Genomic DNA, 15,822 nt, shown 5'->3' on the forward strand with positions numbered 1-15,822 from the left:
CCAGTAATATTTCTCGCAGACCTACATAATTTATTAGAAATATTTACAAGTTACAATCATTTTTCTTTCACAAAACCTTGTCTGTTTTAGTAAACCTCATCCCCATGTACTATTCTCCTCCGTTCATATACATGTGACTCGACCCTTCAATTTACAAGGCTGTTATTAACATATTGTGCCCAGAAACTATGCTTTCATCTGAATGCAAATGGATTTGACTGTGTAGGATCTGACTACACAGGGTTTGTTTGTAGTCTGTTACCATAGAGACGCAGACCTGTTTAAAAAGCGTACTGAAAGCAAGCCCTTTTTAATTAGAATTTTTAAAACGTAAAAATAGCAAAGAAATGTTGACCATGAAGGACATTTTATGTTTCTCTTTTATATTTACAAGTGAAGATATTTATGTAATTTTTTTTATTTTAGTTACACATAATTTTCTTTTGTCTTGCTTTTAAAAACCCGCATTTATTGTTTCAATGTATTTCTCCTAACATTTGTAAAGCCAACTAACTACAAGTTGTTATATTCTTCCACTTTGTAGAAGCGGCAGATGTGTGATCTGTTTCCTTCATCCTGGGAACATTTTGTCCCCTGATTTGAGTAGTATTAATTGCCCAGTCTCTTGCAATTTAAATGGATATTTTTGACATCACTAATTTAATTTGTCTGTCCTGCTTTAGGCAACAGGAGGTTGAAAATCCAACTTGAAAACGAATAAGACTATTTGAGCAAAGATCCTTTGCGCTGTTTTTTTTTAACAGCATTTGGCATGCACTTAGGATTTTTCCTTTTGTAGTGGTGAACAGGGATTTCTTCAAACAGATGACTGTAGTGTTTAGGGATTGCATGCACTGACATTGAAGATATTAGCCAATTAATCCTCTTGTGAACAGACCGCATTTCTTTCTGGAAATGTAAGTTTACTCCTAAATTAAACTGTTTTTATCAGAGTTTTATTTTTTCTGTTGCCTGTTACCAACACGACTTTACCAAAAATAATTTAACATTACAATACCTTTTCGCTTTGATCAAGGCTGCAGTCAAAAGACAAAGTATTGGAAAGTGCATGATATCATTCTGATGCTTCTGATCTGTTGCCCAATTCCAAACAACTGCCAGAATAAAAAACATAAGCAGAGAATTTCTTCGCAATCAGCAGAAGTTCTGAGAAACCCTTTACAATTGGGTACAAGTTAGAGTATTGCATTAATCTTTCCTACGTACATAAAACTATCAGCGCGTTTTCTCTTGAGTCAGCCAGTGAAAACACAAGGCTGCTTGATATTTTATATTTTTACAATGGAACCAAAACGCTGATTGTTCAAAAATAATAAGAGCAAAAAGTGAATCGTTCCATGAACATGTTTCTGACGCTTTTGGTTTAGGAATAATGGCTTATTTAATTACAGGCATGTTAGACTGTTTTCTATATTTTATTTTAGAATAGTTGCATTTTTGTTAATATATGCAACCAATGTTGTTGGGGTTTTCCTGTTGTGGCTAGACGATCAGTATAATAAAATGGCAGCAGTGCTAGGACATTGGAATGCCATTTTGTCATGTTGCTCAACATCTCCAGGAGATTATAATGATATGCCATTTTGTATATGGTCACAGCGATTGGACGCATGTCATTCAGACAACAGTGTCAAATTTGCAGAAATTTCTGCAGGGTTTCTGCATCTCTTGGCAGCAAAAATGCGCGTTTTGGTTGCATTTTTTGCCGTGTTTTTTTACATCAATGAATGCTTTTTGAGTTAGATAAAAATATTTTTTTAAAATGTTTTGTGATGTTATTTCTTGGTTCAACACCTTCTTTTTCATTCTGATGCAGTGGCATCAGAGTAATGGGATTAGGGCTTGGTGTCAGCTGCTGTCACTGACACCAAGACCTAGGTTTAGTAATGAAAAGGTGTTAGCTATGCACCCTCATTACTAATCCGGTAAGTAAAGAGTTAAATAAACACACATTGTCACCAGCCTATGTAGGAGCATTAACCAAATTAACATACATGCTCTGTAACCAAACAGCCACTGGCAGAAATCAGCGTGCACCGCAATAATTAAAACAAATAATTGCATGTGCTCCTGCATAGTTTTCACAACCATCAGAGGGAAAGCTGACAGCTGAGGGCTGATGTTAATATATCTGGGAATGAGCCAATAGCCATAAAGGTTCCCAGGCTATTAATATCAGTTCACAACTGTTTGCTTAGCCTTTACTGGCTAGGTTACAGGGGAACCCCCCCAAAAATGTTGACGTAGGGTTCCCCTATAAAATCTAACCAGCAAAGGCTAGGCAGACAGCTGCGGGCTGATATTAATAGCCTAGGAAGGGGCCATGGTTATTGGTCCCCTCCCAGACTAAAAACATCAGCTCACAGCTGCCCCAGAAATGGCGTATCAGTAAGATGTTCCAACTCTGGCACTTAGCCTCGCTCTTCCCAGTTGCACTGCTACCTGTAGCAAGTGGGATGACAGTTGGGGGTGTTGGTGTCACCTTTGTATTGTCAGGTGACATCAAGCCCAGAGGTTAGTAATGAAGCGGTGTCTATAAGACCCCCATTGCTTAAACCCATAGTGATTTAAAAATGCACATACCCAGAATAAAGTCCTCTATTTGAAATAATGACACACGCCTTTATTGAATCTAAATTAAACCATACTGATGTCATCGCCCAATCCACTGAATCCATGGTCTCCTGTAACAAAAGTAAAATAATAAAAAACAATATTCCTCACCTGTGTGCAGATAAGATAATCCATAATGTCCCAGAAAACTATGAAAGCAATTACTGATCTCTAAAGCTGGTTACATACTGACACAGAAAGTAATCGCTCCTGCACTGTATAGCGCTGAGCTGTGGTGAGAAAATTCACCGGAGTTCATCAGCTGATGAGCCCTGGTTATCTCACTTATGGCACCATCGCTGCGTGAGAAAGTTCTCAATCAGCGATGGTGCCATAAGTTAGATCACCTGAGTTCATCAGCTGATGAATTTGTGTGCCCTGTCTCATGGCAGCTCAGTGCTAAACACTGCGTGAGCGATGACGCTCCTTTCAGTGTGTAGCCAGCGGGTAGTTAGAGCAGTCACATCTCCCGATGTGACTATTCTACAAGTGAGATCGCCGTGGGACACTGCGTTCTTGGACTACGGTGGACAGGAGAGTATATGGTTGTTGATTATTTTTGATTGTTTACAAGGGACATGGGCATTGGGGATTGGGTGTCTAAGGTGAGTATATATATATATTTTTTTTTTTAGTAGGAGATAAGGGCATCGAGGATTTGGTGTTAGGTGAGTATAATGTGTTTATTTTTATTTAAATTTGTATTTAATTATTTTAAAAAAATTTTTTTTCATCTTTCATACTTCTCCCATCAACGGCGCCTGCTATTACTTATCAGTGACTGCAGATGTAGCCTGAGTAGTAGTCTCTCATCAGCCGACATCTGCTTACCTGCAGTAAGCTTTTTACCACGTGTCACAGTATTTCTGCGGCTTCATGCTGAAGTCTGAGAGCGTCACCCCCGCAGCACTCTCACCGACTATAGCGATCTTACCGGCAGTAACGTTATTGCCTATCAGAAACACCGCCCCAGTGTTTCCCATCCTGTCACACTGATGACAGCATGGGAAACGCCATATGAAGTCCATAAAAGCAAATCCCCAAACGTTTTTATACCTGTGTTTTTGCTGAATTCAATTGAAGTCAATGGGTGAAAAACACCCAATGAAGTGATATATTGCATATATGGAATTAGGGTCTTTGTCCATGCATCATACTGCTGTTAGCATACGGAGCAAAAACCTGCTGACAGTCCTTTCAGTAAAATAATCATTTAAAGTAATATTCAGGCAAAAAGCAGAAAATGCAGTTTGTATACTTTTTTTTTTTAATAAAGGAAAGGTACCCACCCGAGTCCCAGAAGTTAACGTACATGGTTTTGGAGATCAGTGGGTTGTCTTAACCCTGGCAGCACAATTTTGGTGGCTGTTGTCTGAGGATTTGGGCATTGGTTGTCATGAGCTGTCTGGGACCTTGTACAGAAGATTACTCTTTGGACACACTTGCCGAAATGCCTTTGTACTGCAAGAGGATTTCTGTATAAACACGAGAAAATTCAATTTTGGCACGGATTTTGCCATGTTAAAAAAAAAACAAACCTAGAGCAGGGGGTGCACAACCTATTGTGGTTTGAGTGCCACATAACCAAGAAAACTTGTATTTCCTTTTTAGACTTTTATTGGCATAGTAAACGTATGTTTCATAAATGCAGGGTTCTCTTTAAAGAAATGCAAGGTCAGATTTGGAAGTACCATTGGTGCACAGGGACCCAATAGTTAAAGGGGCCCATTTCCACCACCAAAGCAGGTGAAATTTTGCATTATGATGAGAGCTATTGGAATGTAAAGGGCCCTTATAGTGTTTTTTTCACAGGGGCCTTTTTTTGGCCTGTGGCGGGGTCCACCTTCTTCCTCCAGTCTAAACTTCTGAGAGCAGGTGACCGCGTCCATATGGCCCTCTGCATTGTAGATCATGGTTTGTGCGGTAACAGCCTAGTCAACACATCCACTAGTGGAGAGCTACATGCATTGATGGCCAACTCTACTCCTTTTCTAGAGTACGAAATGGACTCCTGATGTCTGTGGTAATCAGTGATGGTTACATCATGTCTTCACCAATGAGCTATGAGCCACCCATCTCTTGGTAGGCACTCAGGAAAGCAATTCTGCATCCAGATGGTTGGGTGCCGCACCATCTTGAGCCAGAAACTAGAATTAAAACTAATGTTTTCTCTAATCTGGTATACAACTTTCTGTAAGAAGAGTGCACATAGGTTTTCTTAGCAGCTGGAAATATTCCATTTCCGAACAGTGCCGCCTATACAAACAACTACTTCTTTCTCGAAAGTGCCCTCAACTGTGCCTCTGTCTTCAGTAGGAATAGTTCAGAAGTAAGGATAGATCATTAGTAAATAACATTCAGAAACCGTGTGTCAGCACGTTTTGTGTCTGAAGAGACCAGTGCCTTTCCAAAAACATTGGCTTTATATTTCATCACTACACGGTTACGCCAGGAGGAGCAGAGTGCCAGCGTTGGATTACTGTGCCAGTACAATGACTGACCTGTGCTGTCAGCAGTCACCGAGCCCCTATGTCCTGGATCGCTGCATATTTAACAGATAATACATCTTTTTTACCAGACGACCTCAGCTTTTTGCTATGCTCAGTAACATTTTGAACTGTGGGATGTTCGACTCTCACAGGGTAAACTTCAGTAAATGCTTGGCTGTGCAATGTAGCCCAAAATCATAAATCTTTTAGCTCAATAATTCAAAATGGGTTTTTAGAGGATTAAAGCACAAGACATGCGATAGGGTTGAAATAAACTAAAGTACAGATATTTCATGATTGTTTTAGGTCTATTTATTTTATTAGCATAGAGGTTAAAAATGTGTATAAAACTTTCTTAAAATGGGTTTTGATTTCAATGTAGGAAATCTAAATGAGTTTTTAGAGAAAAGTTTATATAAGAACCACCAATGGGGGCAAGAACCATTGTGAGATTTTAGAGTATATGGGATCTGTCTTTGTTATCTGGACAAAAGCATACAGATACACAAGGCTAGATAGCATTCATAGTGCAGGGTGATTCACTCGCTACTTTACCCTGGAAAAATTGCTTTAACTTGTAAAAGAGACTGACGACCGAACTGAAATTTGGACTGTATATTCTTTAGTTCATGAGCAGTGAAAGAGCAATAATCCTCGGCGATGACAAACATTCTGCCACCGAGTGGTCTCGCCCACTTGTCGCCCTGCCGATCGTATCCACTATGAAATTGACTTGCTGCACGCCTTTCTGCACATCGGTAGTTTGTGTGGTGCTTACGTTTCACTACTGCTGAATTCCGTCTTAATTTTTAAGAATGTACAGATACATTTTGGAGGAGCGAGTTTTCATTGTGAATACTTATTGGAAAACTGAGTCCTTAAAGATGTGCCAAAGTCTGCCTCCCAAACCGTGTTTTGAAGCCTTCTTTGATAACAGAGTTATTTCTAAGGGACCATGGCCAACAAGGTCACCTGATTTAACACCTCCGGATTTTTTTCCTTTGGGGCCATTTGAAAGGTCCAGTGTACAGTAACAAGCCACAAGCCTTACAGGAACATACAGTGAGAAATTCAGGCTACGACTCAAGACTTCCTGCAGAATACATTCAGCAATATGGACTGGTGCTTGCATACGAACAGTGGACATTTTCAACATCTGCTTTAAAACATCACTTTTTCATGAACCAAGGTACGCCCAGTTCAAATGTAATTACGATAGTTTGTCTTTTAGAAGTTAAAACATTTTTTCCTGGTAAAGTAACGAGTGAATCGCCCTGTATATGTGGTCCGGCCGGCAGCTGCTGTATCTCTCTTGACTTCGCCATATGCATGAACATTCAGCTTCATCTGAAGTTAATGTGTTTTCAATGGGGTGAGTGGAGAAAGCTGCTGCCAGATAACTCTGCTGGCACCTCATTGCCCCTTAGAGGAAAAGAATCAAGTGTCTAAATTTTATACTGCCCAATCCTTCTTTTGGCAAACATCACCTGTTGGGAGAGTCAGAAGGCCCCTATTCACATCAGATGGTCTACAGGTTCCGCTAAAATAAGCAGGTTCGACAGGTTCCAAACAAGGAGAATTGGAACTACTAACACAGGAGAAGAAATACGATGTCATTGGAATCACTGAAACTTGGGACGATACACTTGATTGGAATACAAGGCAAGAAGGATACAACTTATTTGCAAGAAACACACTTGATAAACGAGGAGGAGGTGTTGCATTGTATGTTAGAAAAGCGTATATCTGCACAGAGATTGAAGCTTCAGAGATGGGGAGTTCTGTGGAAACTGTTTGGGTAAGAATACAAGGAAAGAACAACGGAAAGGACACCATTGTAGGCATTTACTACAGGCCGCCTGAACAAGTTGAAGATATGGATGAACTCTTTATGCATCAAATTGCCAAGTTCTCCAAAAAATATGACACAGTGGTCATGGAGATTTCAACTATTCAGACATTTGTTATGAATCTCTCTCAGGCAAAACTAACAGGTCAAGCAAATTCTTCTCTTGCTGACAACTTTATCTTCCAAAAGGTAGGGGAGAAAACAAGGGGATCTTCTACCTTGGATCTAATCCTTATAAACAGGGAGGAAATGGTTGAGGAAGTAAGAGTGGCTGGGACCCTAGGATGTAGCGACCATGCTGTTTTAGAATTTTGGATAACTAGAGGAGGAAGACTTGTGAAGACTCAGACTAAAAGGTTAGATTTCAGAAAGGACGATTTTAAGGGACTCAGAAAGCGAATCGGAGGGATCCAATGGCTGGATATCCTTAAGGACAAAAATGTCCAGGAAGGTTGGGAAATCTTGAAAAGTGAGATTCTCAAAGCACAGTCTAACAATTCCAAAAAGAGGGAAGAATACAAAACATTTAAGGAAACCAGGATGGATGAACACAGAACTTAAACACATGCTAAAAAGGAAGAAATAAATGTTTATCAAATGGAAAGAGGGAGGCATATCTAAAGAAGAATATAATGCTGTCTGCAGAACTTGCAGGGCACAAATCAGATTATCTAAAGCTGACAATGAATTAAGGCTTGCAAGAGACGTCAAAAGCAATAAAAAAGTATTTGGGATATATCAAAAGTAAAAGAAAAGTCAAAGATGCTATAGGATTTTTGCAGGATGAAAATGATGAAATGGTAAGAAAGGATGTTGAGAAGGCCGAATTTTTAAATTCAGTGTAATATAGGAAAATACACCAGCGCTACCTGACAAAAATCACTAAGCTGCAGGAACCCGGACAGAAAGGGGCTGATACTGTCAATAAAACAATGCGAGAATAAAAACGAATGGATCCGCGCTACAGTGATAATAGACAAGCAAAGATACACCTGGATGTGTACTAAAATGCCTGGAAGGTGCTCCGCTAGATAGATACACAGTGTGTCAATAAATAGATAATGCAGGGGTAAAGGAAATGTGTGCCGCAGCACAGCACAACAGACACCATGGACCAACCTAAATTGAATAAAAATACAACTGGGACCAGAAATGTGTATGTGCCCAGAGGGCCAAAACAGTAAATGAATAGCGGACTCACCGTATTTAATGGGGACTCAATGTATGGTGGAGGGTGATGTCCGGATGAGATGGCGGGGTCCGTCTGGTGGGTGTGCAGGCAAGCACACCGGCGAGCAGGGGAAGGTAACCGTAGAGTGGCGTGCGATGCGGAAGCTGCGTGGAGCCAGGGACAACTCCGGCCGGTAGCGTCCCTGGATACGAGCGGGAAAGGAGTAGAGGAGGGAGCTCGCTGGCGAGGGCTCAGCGCGTGACGTCACTGAGCTCGTAAGAAGTACGATCCCAGATCCCAGTGGATCTTCTCTTTGAACAGTCTGGCTCCTAAAGGCCTTAACCATGGGCTTGAAATATTCGCCTTTTAACTATTACTTTTTCCCCCCCAACGCCTATCCCCCTCCCGTTTTCTTGTCCTTGGTATATTGGGGGAGTTCATTATCACCCCGGTTTACCCTTTTGTGGTCTCTAATCCATTTTTCCTATTTTTATCTAGGAGTGGCAGGGACAATAATTGCCCTTTTATTTATTTATTTATTTATATGTTTTTTACCATGTGTATTATTGCCATTTTAACCAATATGTATTAAAGATTAGTTTTAGATTTCTTATTTACCCTACTGTGGCACTTTGATAATCTTATCAATTAATCCAACATAGTTGGGTTCCTTCCATACAGTTCGTACGTTATGTGCATTTCCATAATATATACCCCTTCATTTCATGGGCCATAACCATTTTTGACTGCATCTTATAGTTTCAGCATGCCGGGCATTCCCACATGCCACTATCTCAGCAGCGGGCTAAATGGGCGGTATGTGCACTTGGATTGACAGTTCAGGAGGTTATATTTCGGGGCATCGGCAGGGACCGGCAACCCTGATGAAGAAGGACGCTGCTCCTTCGAAACGCGTCGGTAGTTTGGTCTCTGCGTTACCCCGTACTTCTTACGAGCTCAGTGACGTCACGCGCTGAGCCCTCGCCAGCGAGCTCCCTCCTCTACTCCTTTCCCGCTCGTATCCAGGGACGCTACCGGCCGGAGTTGTCCCTGGCTCTACGCAGCTTCCGCATCGCACGCCACTCTGCGGTTACCTTCCCCTGCTCGCCGGTGTGCTTGCCTGCACACCCACCAGACGGACCCCGCCATCTCATCCGGACATCACCCTCCACCATACATTGAGTCCCCATTAAATACGGTGAGTCCGCTATTCATTTACTGTTTTGGCCCTCTGGGCACATACACATTTCTGGTCCCAGTTGTATTTTTATTCAATTTAGGTTGGTCCATGGTGTCTGTTGTGCTGTGCTGCGGCACACATTTCCTTTACCCCTGCATTATCTATTTATTGACACACTGTGTATCTATCTAGCGGAGCACCTTCCAGGCATTTTAGTACACATCCAGGTGTATCTTTGCTTGTCTATTATCACTGTAGCGCGGATCCATTCGTTTTTATTCTCGAATTTTTAAATTCCTATTTTGCATCTGTTTTCTCTCAGAAAGGAAATGTAACATCAAATGATCTTCACTGTCCTGTTAAAGGAATAGAAGAATCTAGGATATTTATAAACAGAAAGATAGTGAGGAAACACTTAGCTAACATAAATGAATTCAAGTCTCCAGGCCCAGATGAACACCCCAGAGTACTGTAGGAGATAGCAGAAGAAATTTTTGAACCACTCTCCATAATCTTTGAAAATTCTTGGAGTACAGGAGAAGTCCCAGAAGACTGGAGAAGAGCAAATGTTGTTCCTATCTTCAAAAAGGGGATGAAGGTGGACCCAGGGAACTATAGGACGGTGAGACTGACTTCTATACCAGGAAAGATTTTAGAACAAATTATTAAACAACATGTATGTAAGTACCTGGATAAGAATAAAGTGATTAACCATAGTCATCATGGGTTTGTAACTAATAAGTGATGTCAGACTAACTTAATTTCCTTCTATGACAGAATCACTGACTAGGTGGATCAGGGAAATGCTGTAGATATAGTATATCTTGACTTCAGCAAAGCATTTGACAAAGTATCTCACACCATCATTATTGAAAAAATTACTATGGAATGGACAAGGCAACTGTTAGGTGCATTCATAACTGGCTTAGTGATCGGAAGCAAAGAGTGGTCGTAAATGGCTGCACATCCAGTTGGAAGAATGTCTCAAGTGGGGTACCACGGGCTTCTGTCCTGGGCCCTGTATTGTTCAACATCTTTATCAATGATTTAGATGAAGGAATTGAGGGTATACTGATTAAATTTGCTGATGACACCAAGCTAGGAGGGATAGCTAACACTAGAGAAGAGAGAGAAAGGAACCGAAAAGATATAAATGAACTGGAGCAGTGGGCAGCAACTAACAGAATGGATTTTATCAAGGAAAAATGCAAAGTACTACATCTGGGCAATAAAAATGAAAAAAAGCATATACAGAATGGGAGGAATAGGGCTAAGCAACAGCACATGTGAAAAAGATTTAGGTATACTAATAGATCATAAACTGAACATGAGTCAACAGTGTGATGCAGCAGCAAAAAAGGCAAATGCAATTCTGAGATGTATTAACAGAAGCATATAGTCTAGATCACGCAAAGTCATTATTGCCCTCTACTCCTCTTTGGTCAGACCTCATCTGGAATACTGTGTCCAGTTTTGGCACCACATTTTAAAAAAAGACATCAACAAACTGGAGCAAGTTCATAGAAGAGCGACCAGAATGGTGACTAGTCTGCAAACCATGTCCTATGAGGAACGGTTACAGGATTTGGGAATGATTAGCTTGCAAAAAAGAAGGCTGAGAGGAGACTTAATAGCTGTCTACAAATATCTCAATGGCTGTCACATTGTAGAAGGATCATCTTTATTCTCATTTGCACAAGGAAAGACTAGAAGCAATGGGATGAAACTGAATGGGAGGAGACACAGATTAGATATTAGAAAAAAACTTTTTGACAGTTTGGGTGATCAATGAGTGGAACAGGCTGCCACAAGGTGGTGAGTTTTCCTTCCATGGAAGTTTTCAAATAGAAGCTGGACAGACATCTGACTGAGATGGTTTAGCGAATCTTGCTTTGAGCAGGGGGTTGGACCGGATGACCCAGGAGGTTCCTTCCAACTCTACCATTCTATGACTTTTATCTAATGTGTATGCCTATAGTGATAAGAACAGTTTTCAGTTACTGTATGTTAGAACAAAGTCGAGAAAGTTTGGTCAAGCGTTTGTATAAGGGTTCACCCCCCCCAATATTTTTCTAGTGAGATTTTATTACGTTATTTGCACTGAATTAAGGCTTTAGCCACCTGAATGGATTTTCCCCCCTCTTCACATCTGTCAGTTTTGAGTATCTTTATATTTGTTTTGTATTATTTTATATTTATGTTCTTTATATTTAGACCAGAATTGCATCTTTCTTTATGGGTCAGAATTTTAGGTTCACTATAATAATGAATAGTCACTGTAAAATTAGGGTAAAAGTTCTACAACTTTTTCAAGGGCAGAATGGAAAGCTTGGAGTCACACTATATGACTGCAAACTACCGAATCGTGAAAGTGTGCCATGTGCATTCTGTCTCGATTCTCCTGTATTCTCCACTTGGGTGGGCAGTCACGAGACTATGTGTACTTGTGGCCACGTCCTGACTATCCTCCTGTGCTTTTCTCGACTTTTATATTGAGAGAAACCTGATGTCACCAGTGCGTCCGCCTGGAGAATATGCGCATGGCACACTATTACGATTTTTCAGTTTGCAGTCATATGGAATGACTGTATACTTTTCTTCTGAGGCCGTACAACCTGTTTAATATAAATAGATGGGAATTTATCCTGACTAGTGTTTCACCAGTCCGTCTTAAACAAAGGCGCCACATTTTTAATAACCCACCTTAATTTGGTGCTGTCCATTCTTGAGAAACTGAAATGTACAGCAGCCTGGTTCCTGTAAATGTGCAGCTCTGGGGAGAAGTTAATGCAATTATATCCAGAGTTCAGACTGTTAAATAGTAGCAGACTGTGGGTTCACATGATGTTAATGGCCTCCATTAGTGTGACTACTAGTTATATGGATGCCACTGTATGGTCCCACTTTGCTAAGAATGTATACTTTTAATGTAGCCTGTTTTTTTCTGGATAATGTTCTGTGAAATGGTGTGGTCTACTTGCGGTTTACCAAGATGAGACGAGAACAAAAGGAGGGACTTTTTTCTCTGTCTGGCTAATGCATCCTATGAGCAGTGTTAGCTTGTACATCTGGAGCCTTCCCAGTGTACACATTAAACTTGAGTCACAGCATTACTGAGCTTTGCCTGGGCTGGATACCATTCTATCCACTGAGAGCAAGAGTAGGCATGTACAGCGTTTGCAGCCAGAGTATTCTCATTCATTGACTGCAAATGTGATGAAAATGGAAGCTTAAAAATGGATAACTCCTATTTTGTAGGCATTCCGACTAAGACATGCAAACTTGGGTTTGAATTGGGCACATAATGTTTTTTCCCATGTCATATAGTGATGACATATTGCTAGCACATGCCATGGCTTTATAATTGCTGCCGGTCTGACCTCAGGAGCCCGTATAATTCCTGAGAATAGGGGAGACACAAGGCTAGTGTAGTTCTCCATCGTCTTCACTGGATATTTACTGCAATGTCCACTGCTCCCCCCACTGTGCAGGTGGGTTCAGCTTTCCCCATTCACTTGCCTTGCCGCAGAATCCTGCACAGTTCTGTGGCCAGGGACCACTGTGCATGGAATATTTAGTGAATGCATCTCTACACCAGCCATGGGACCCCTTCACGCTTATATACAGTGAGGTTTAGCAATATACCACCCCCTTACAAAATGGTCAAACAGAATTTTGTAATTTTAGAGCATTTTGCTTTGTAGTTGAGTTTTAGCACTGAACATTAATGAAATGAGATGATGCAGCAGTTATTACTAATATATATATATATATATATATATATATATATATATATATTATGGCCAGCACACTGGTATATAAATGTTAGTGCTCAATGGTAGTAAATATATCTAATGGTATAGAGGGAACTAGCCACGACCGTATAATTACACAGTGTCGGTCATCCCATACCACAATTAGGATTGTTTTTTAGTTTGCACCTTTGCCACTTCTATTTGTAGTGTGGACCACGGTGAGAACTGTGGGCCAACACGCTCTGCCCAATCGCTATCGGCTAGCTGAATATATCTGGACCTCATTTTGTCCTTCACACACGACACTTCTGGCGCCGTTGGCCCGTTTCTTACTCTGTTCGTCTTACAGAATTTCTATTCAAGTAATATCCCCCTTTTTGCCGATATCTTTTATATCGTGATATATTTTTGGTTCTTTTTTGTCTTTGTGCTTATCAGTTCATTTTTTATTTTTATTTATTTTTTTAGTCTCCTCTTGATTATTTGTATACTTTTTTTCTTTTTCGGTTTGACGCTATCTTAATTTTCATCTTTATTTTCACTTTTTTTATTTCATGCTTTTCTCTTTTTTTCTATTCTTTATTTTTTATATACAGTTTTTAATTTGTTTCAGATATTGATTTTTTTTTGGCCTTCCGTTACTTATTATTCTTATATTTTTTTTTCTATTTTGAATGCCTCTTGCCGTACTTCAATGATAATGTAGAGCCTTTGAACATTAAAAAATATATAAAAACAATAATTACTTATTTATTTCTAGCCTTTCTGGGTTTTCTACAACTGTTTCTTTTGTTCTTGCGGATGATTAATTTTTTCTATATGTATTTGCCTTCACGTGTATAAATATATAATAGAATGTGTTTTTCTCTGTATCATTATATCCCCAGTCTCTTTGTAAGTAGTGATTAATAATTTTCAATTTTATGTTCATCTTTTGTGACACTTACTGTACTTTATTTCTACGGAATACTAATGTTAACTAGGAAAGCATTATTTAGAGTTTGCTGATATATTTTGCACTTACCGTATTGTGTTGTGGATTAATAATTTATATAAATGCAATTATAGTGCGGTTGATATTATTGCTAATACCCGTTAATAGTGCAGTATTATTTTCACAAAATAAATACTTCCAATACCTTTTTTTCTGAACTAAATAAATATGTATATAATGTTTCATAGTATGATCTCTCATGGGTGACTTGTCTAGAGTGCTTTTATATTGCAACCATGGATTAAAAATCCAGATTTCAGAGTTTTTTTCCTAACAGATAACTTCTTGTCTTGAAAATGTTTTAAAATTGCAAATTTAGCTGACATTTCTATTTCTTTTAGCTTTTTAGTTGGAGATGGTGCTTTCAAATGGTCTGTGGACCATGGGATACCAACATGCCCTCAAGATATCATGGCTACAAGTAAGTAGAGAGGTATCATGCAGATAAAGAAAGTCATATCATGTGGTTATAGTGAAGATCAATTAAGATGTGCAGAACGAACATTACGGTATATTGACTGGTATGTGCTGGATTATCTGGTCCGAGCAGTATCTAAAGGTGCAGGCCAAGGAACACTGGTTTCCCATGATCTTACAGTATAAAGAGGCTACCGACCACCCAATGAGTGGGAAAAAAAAAGCTTGTTTGTACAGTGAAAGGTTTTATAAGCACGCTTAAAAGCCACCGTTCTCGGCAGCACATCATCCTGTGGAAACAGGACCCTGGGCTGCTGAGAAACATGGCCGCCTATGCACATTAAAAAATTAATTACTGATCACTAGATAACTACTTTGGGTGGTTTTGCATACTTTTGATAATGCAGATCAAGTACAGGACCGGTGCAAGTGAAGACAACAGCTTTTCAGCCCAGGAAACTAGCATATTCAGATTGGGTTTCATGGGATGTTGCTGATGGACATGTCACATCACACGTCCCTCCATCTGCTGGCCTATTGGAAGGAAACGGTGAAAAGAATATACAATGAAGGTGATTTAGAGGAGTTTAAGAATATGTGAAAAACGCATTCTCCCTGCTAACCAGAAACAAAAATAGTGCAGAAGTTTTGATATTAGAATATGTCTTAATACGGATCTGCCATAGATGTGTGATAGATGTGGGACCTTCTTCTATCTTGACATCGAGGACCAATCTCTCACTACTATCAGTGAAGCGGTTGCCGTGAATGCACGGCTTTCCTTGTTGATTTGATAGGAGCGCTAAAAGCCTCCCAAAAAACTAAGCAAGCATTCTTGGCTTTTTTCAGAGCACCCATAGTAGCAAATGGAGAAAGCAGTGCAAGTGCAGCCACCTCTCCATTCACAATGGCAGAAGACAGGGCCATCTTCTTGATAAAGATTTTATTATTTGTTGGCAGTTTCTTTGCTAATATAAGTACAGTACGTGGCTGGTTTGTTGTATTTCACTATAAATATAAGTAGAATTATGTGCTGGAAACTTATGTGCTTTTTTTTAACTAAATTTTATTGAAGAATTTTCATATATAATACAAAATGATTAAATGAAAACATACTAAGCCGAATACACAATAGGTATGCATTAGATTGTTATGATTATGGCATTATTCAGAAATTCTTACATTTTTAATAATTTTGATAAGAAAATACATAAAAGATTTACACTAGACAAAGGGGGAAGGGATAAGTATAGCTATTGGGAGGGAGAAAGGAGTAAATCACCAGGAGAAAGCTCTCAAATATTTCAGGGGTAACCAAAAAGTGTCCCAAGGG

At 39.7% G+C, this 15,822-nt stretch overlaps 1 protein-coding gene across 4 annotated transcripts in view; it reads left to right on the forward strand.

The window, feature by feature from the left end:
- The window catches only part of TASP1 (taspase 1), a 224,660-nt gene that overhangs the window by 57,672 nt on the left and 151,166 nt on the right, over positions 1–15,822 (forward strand). For all 4 annotated transcript variants that reach the window (XM_077282571.1, XM_077282568.1, XM_077282569.1 and 1 more), the window contains one exon: positions 14,414–14,493. In XM_077282571.1, the coding sequence (XP_077138686.1) occupies positions 14,414–14,493 (80 nt within the window). The remainder of the gene's footprint in view (positions 1–14,413; positions 14,494–15,822) is intronic.

Source organism: Ranitomeya variabilis, chromosome 2, assembly GCF_051348905.1.
Source record: "Ranitomeya variabilis isolate aRanVar5 chromosome 2, aRanVar5.hap1, whole genome shotgun sequence".
NCBI lineage: Eukaryota > Metazoa > Chordata > Amphibia > Anura > Dendrobatidae > Ranitomeya > Ranitomeya variabilis.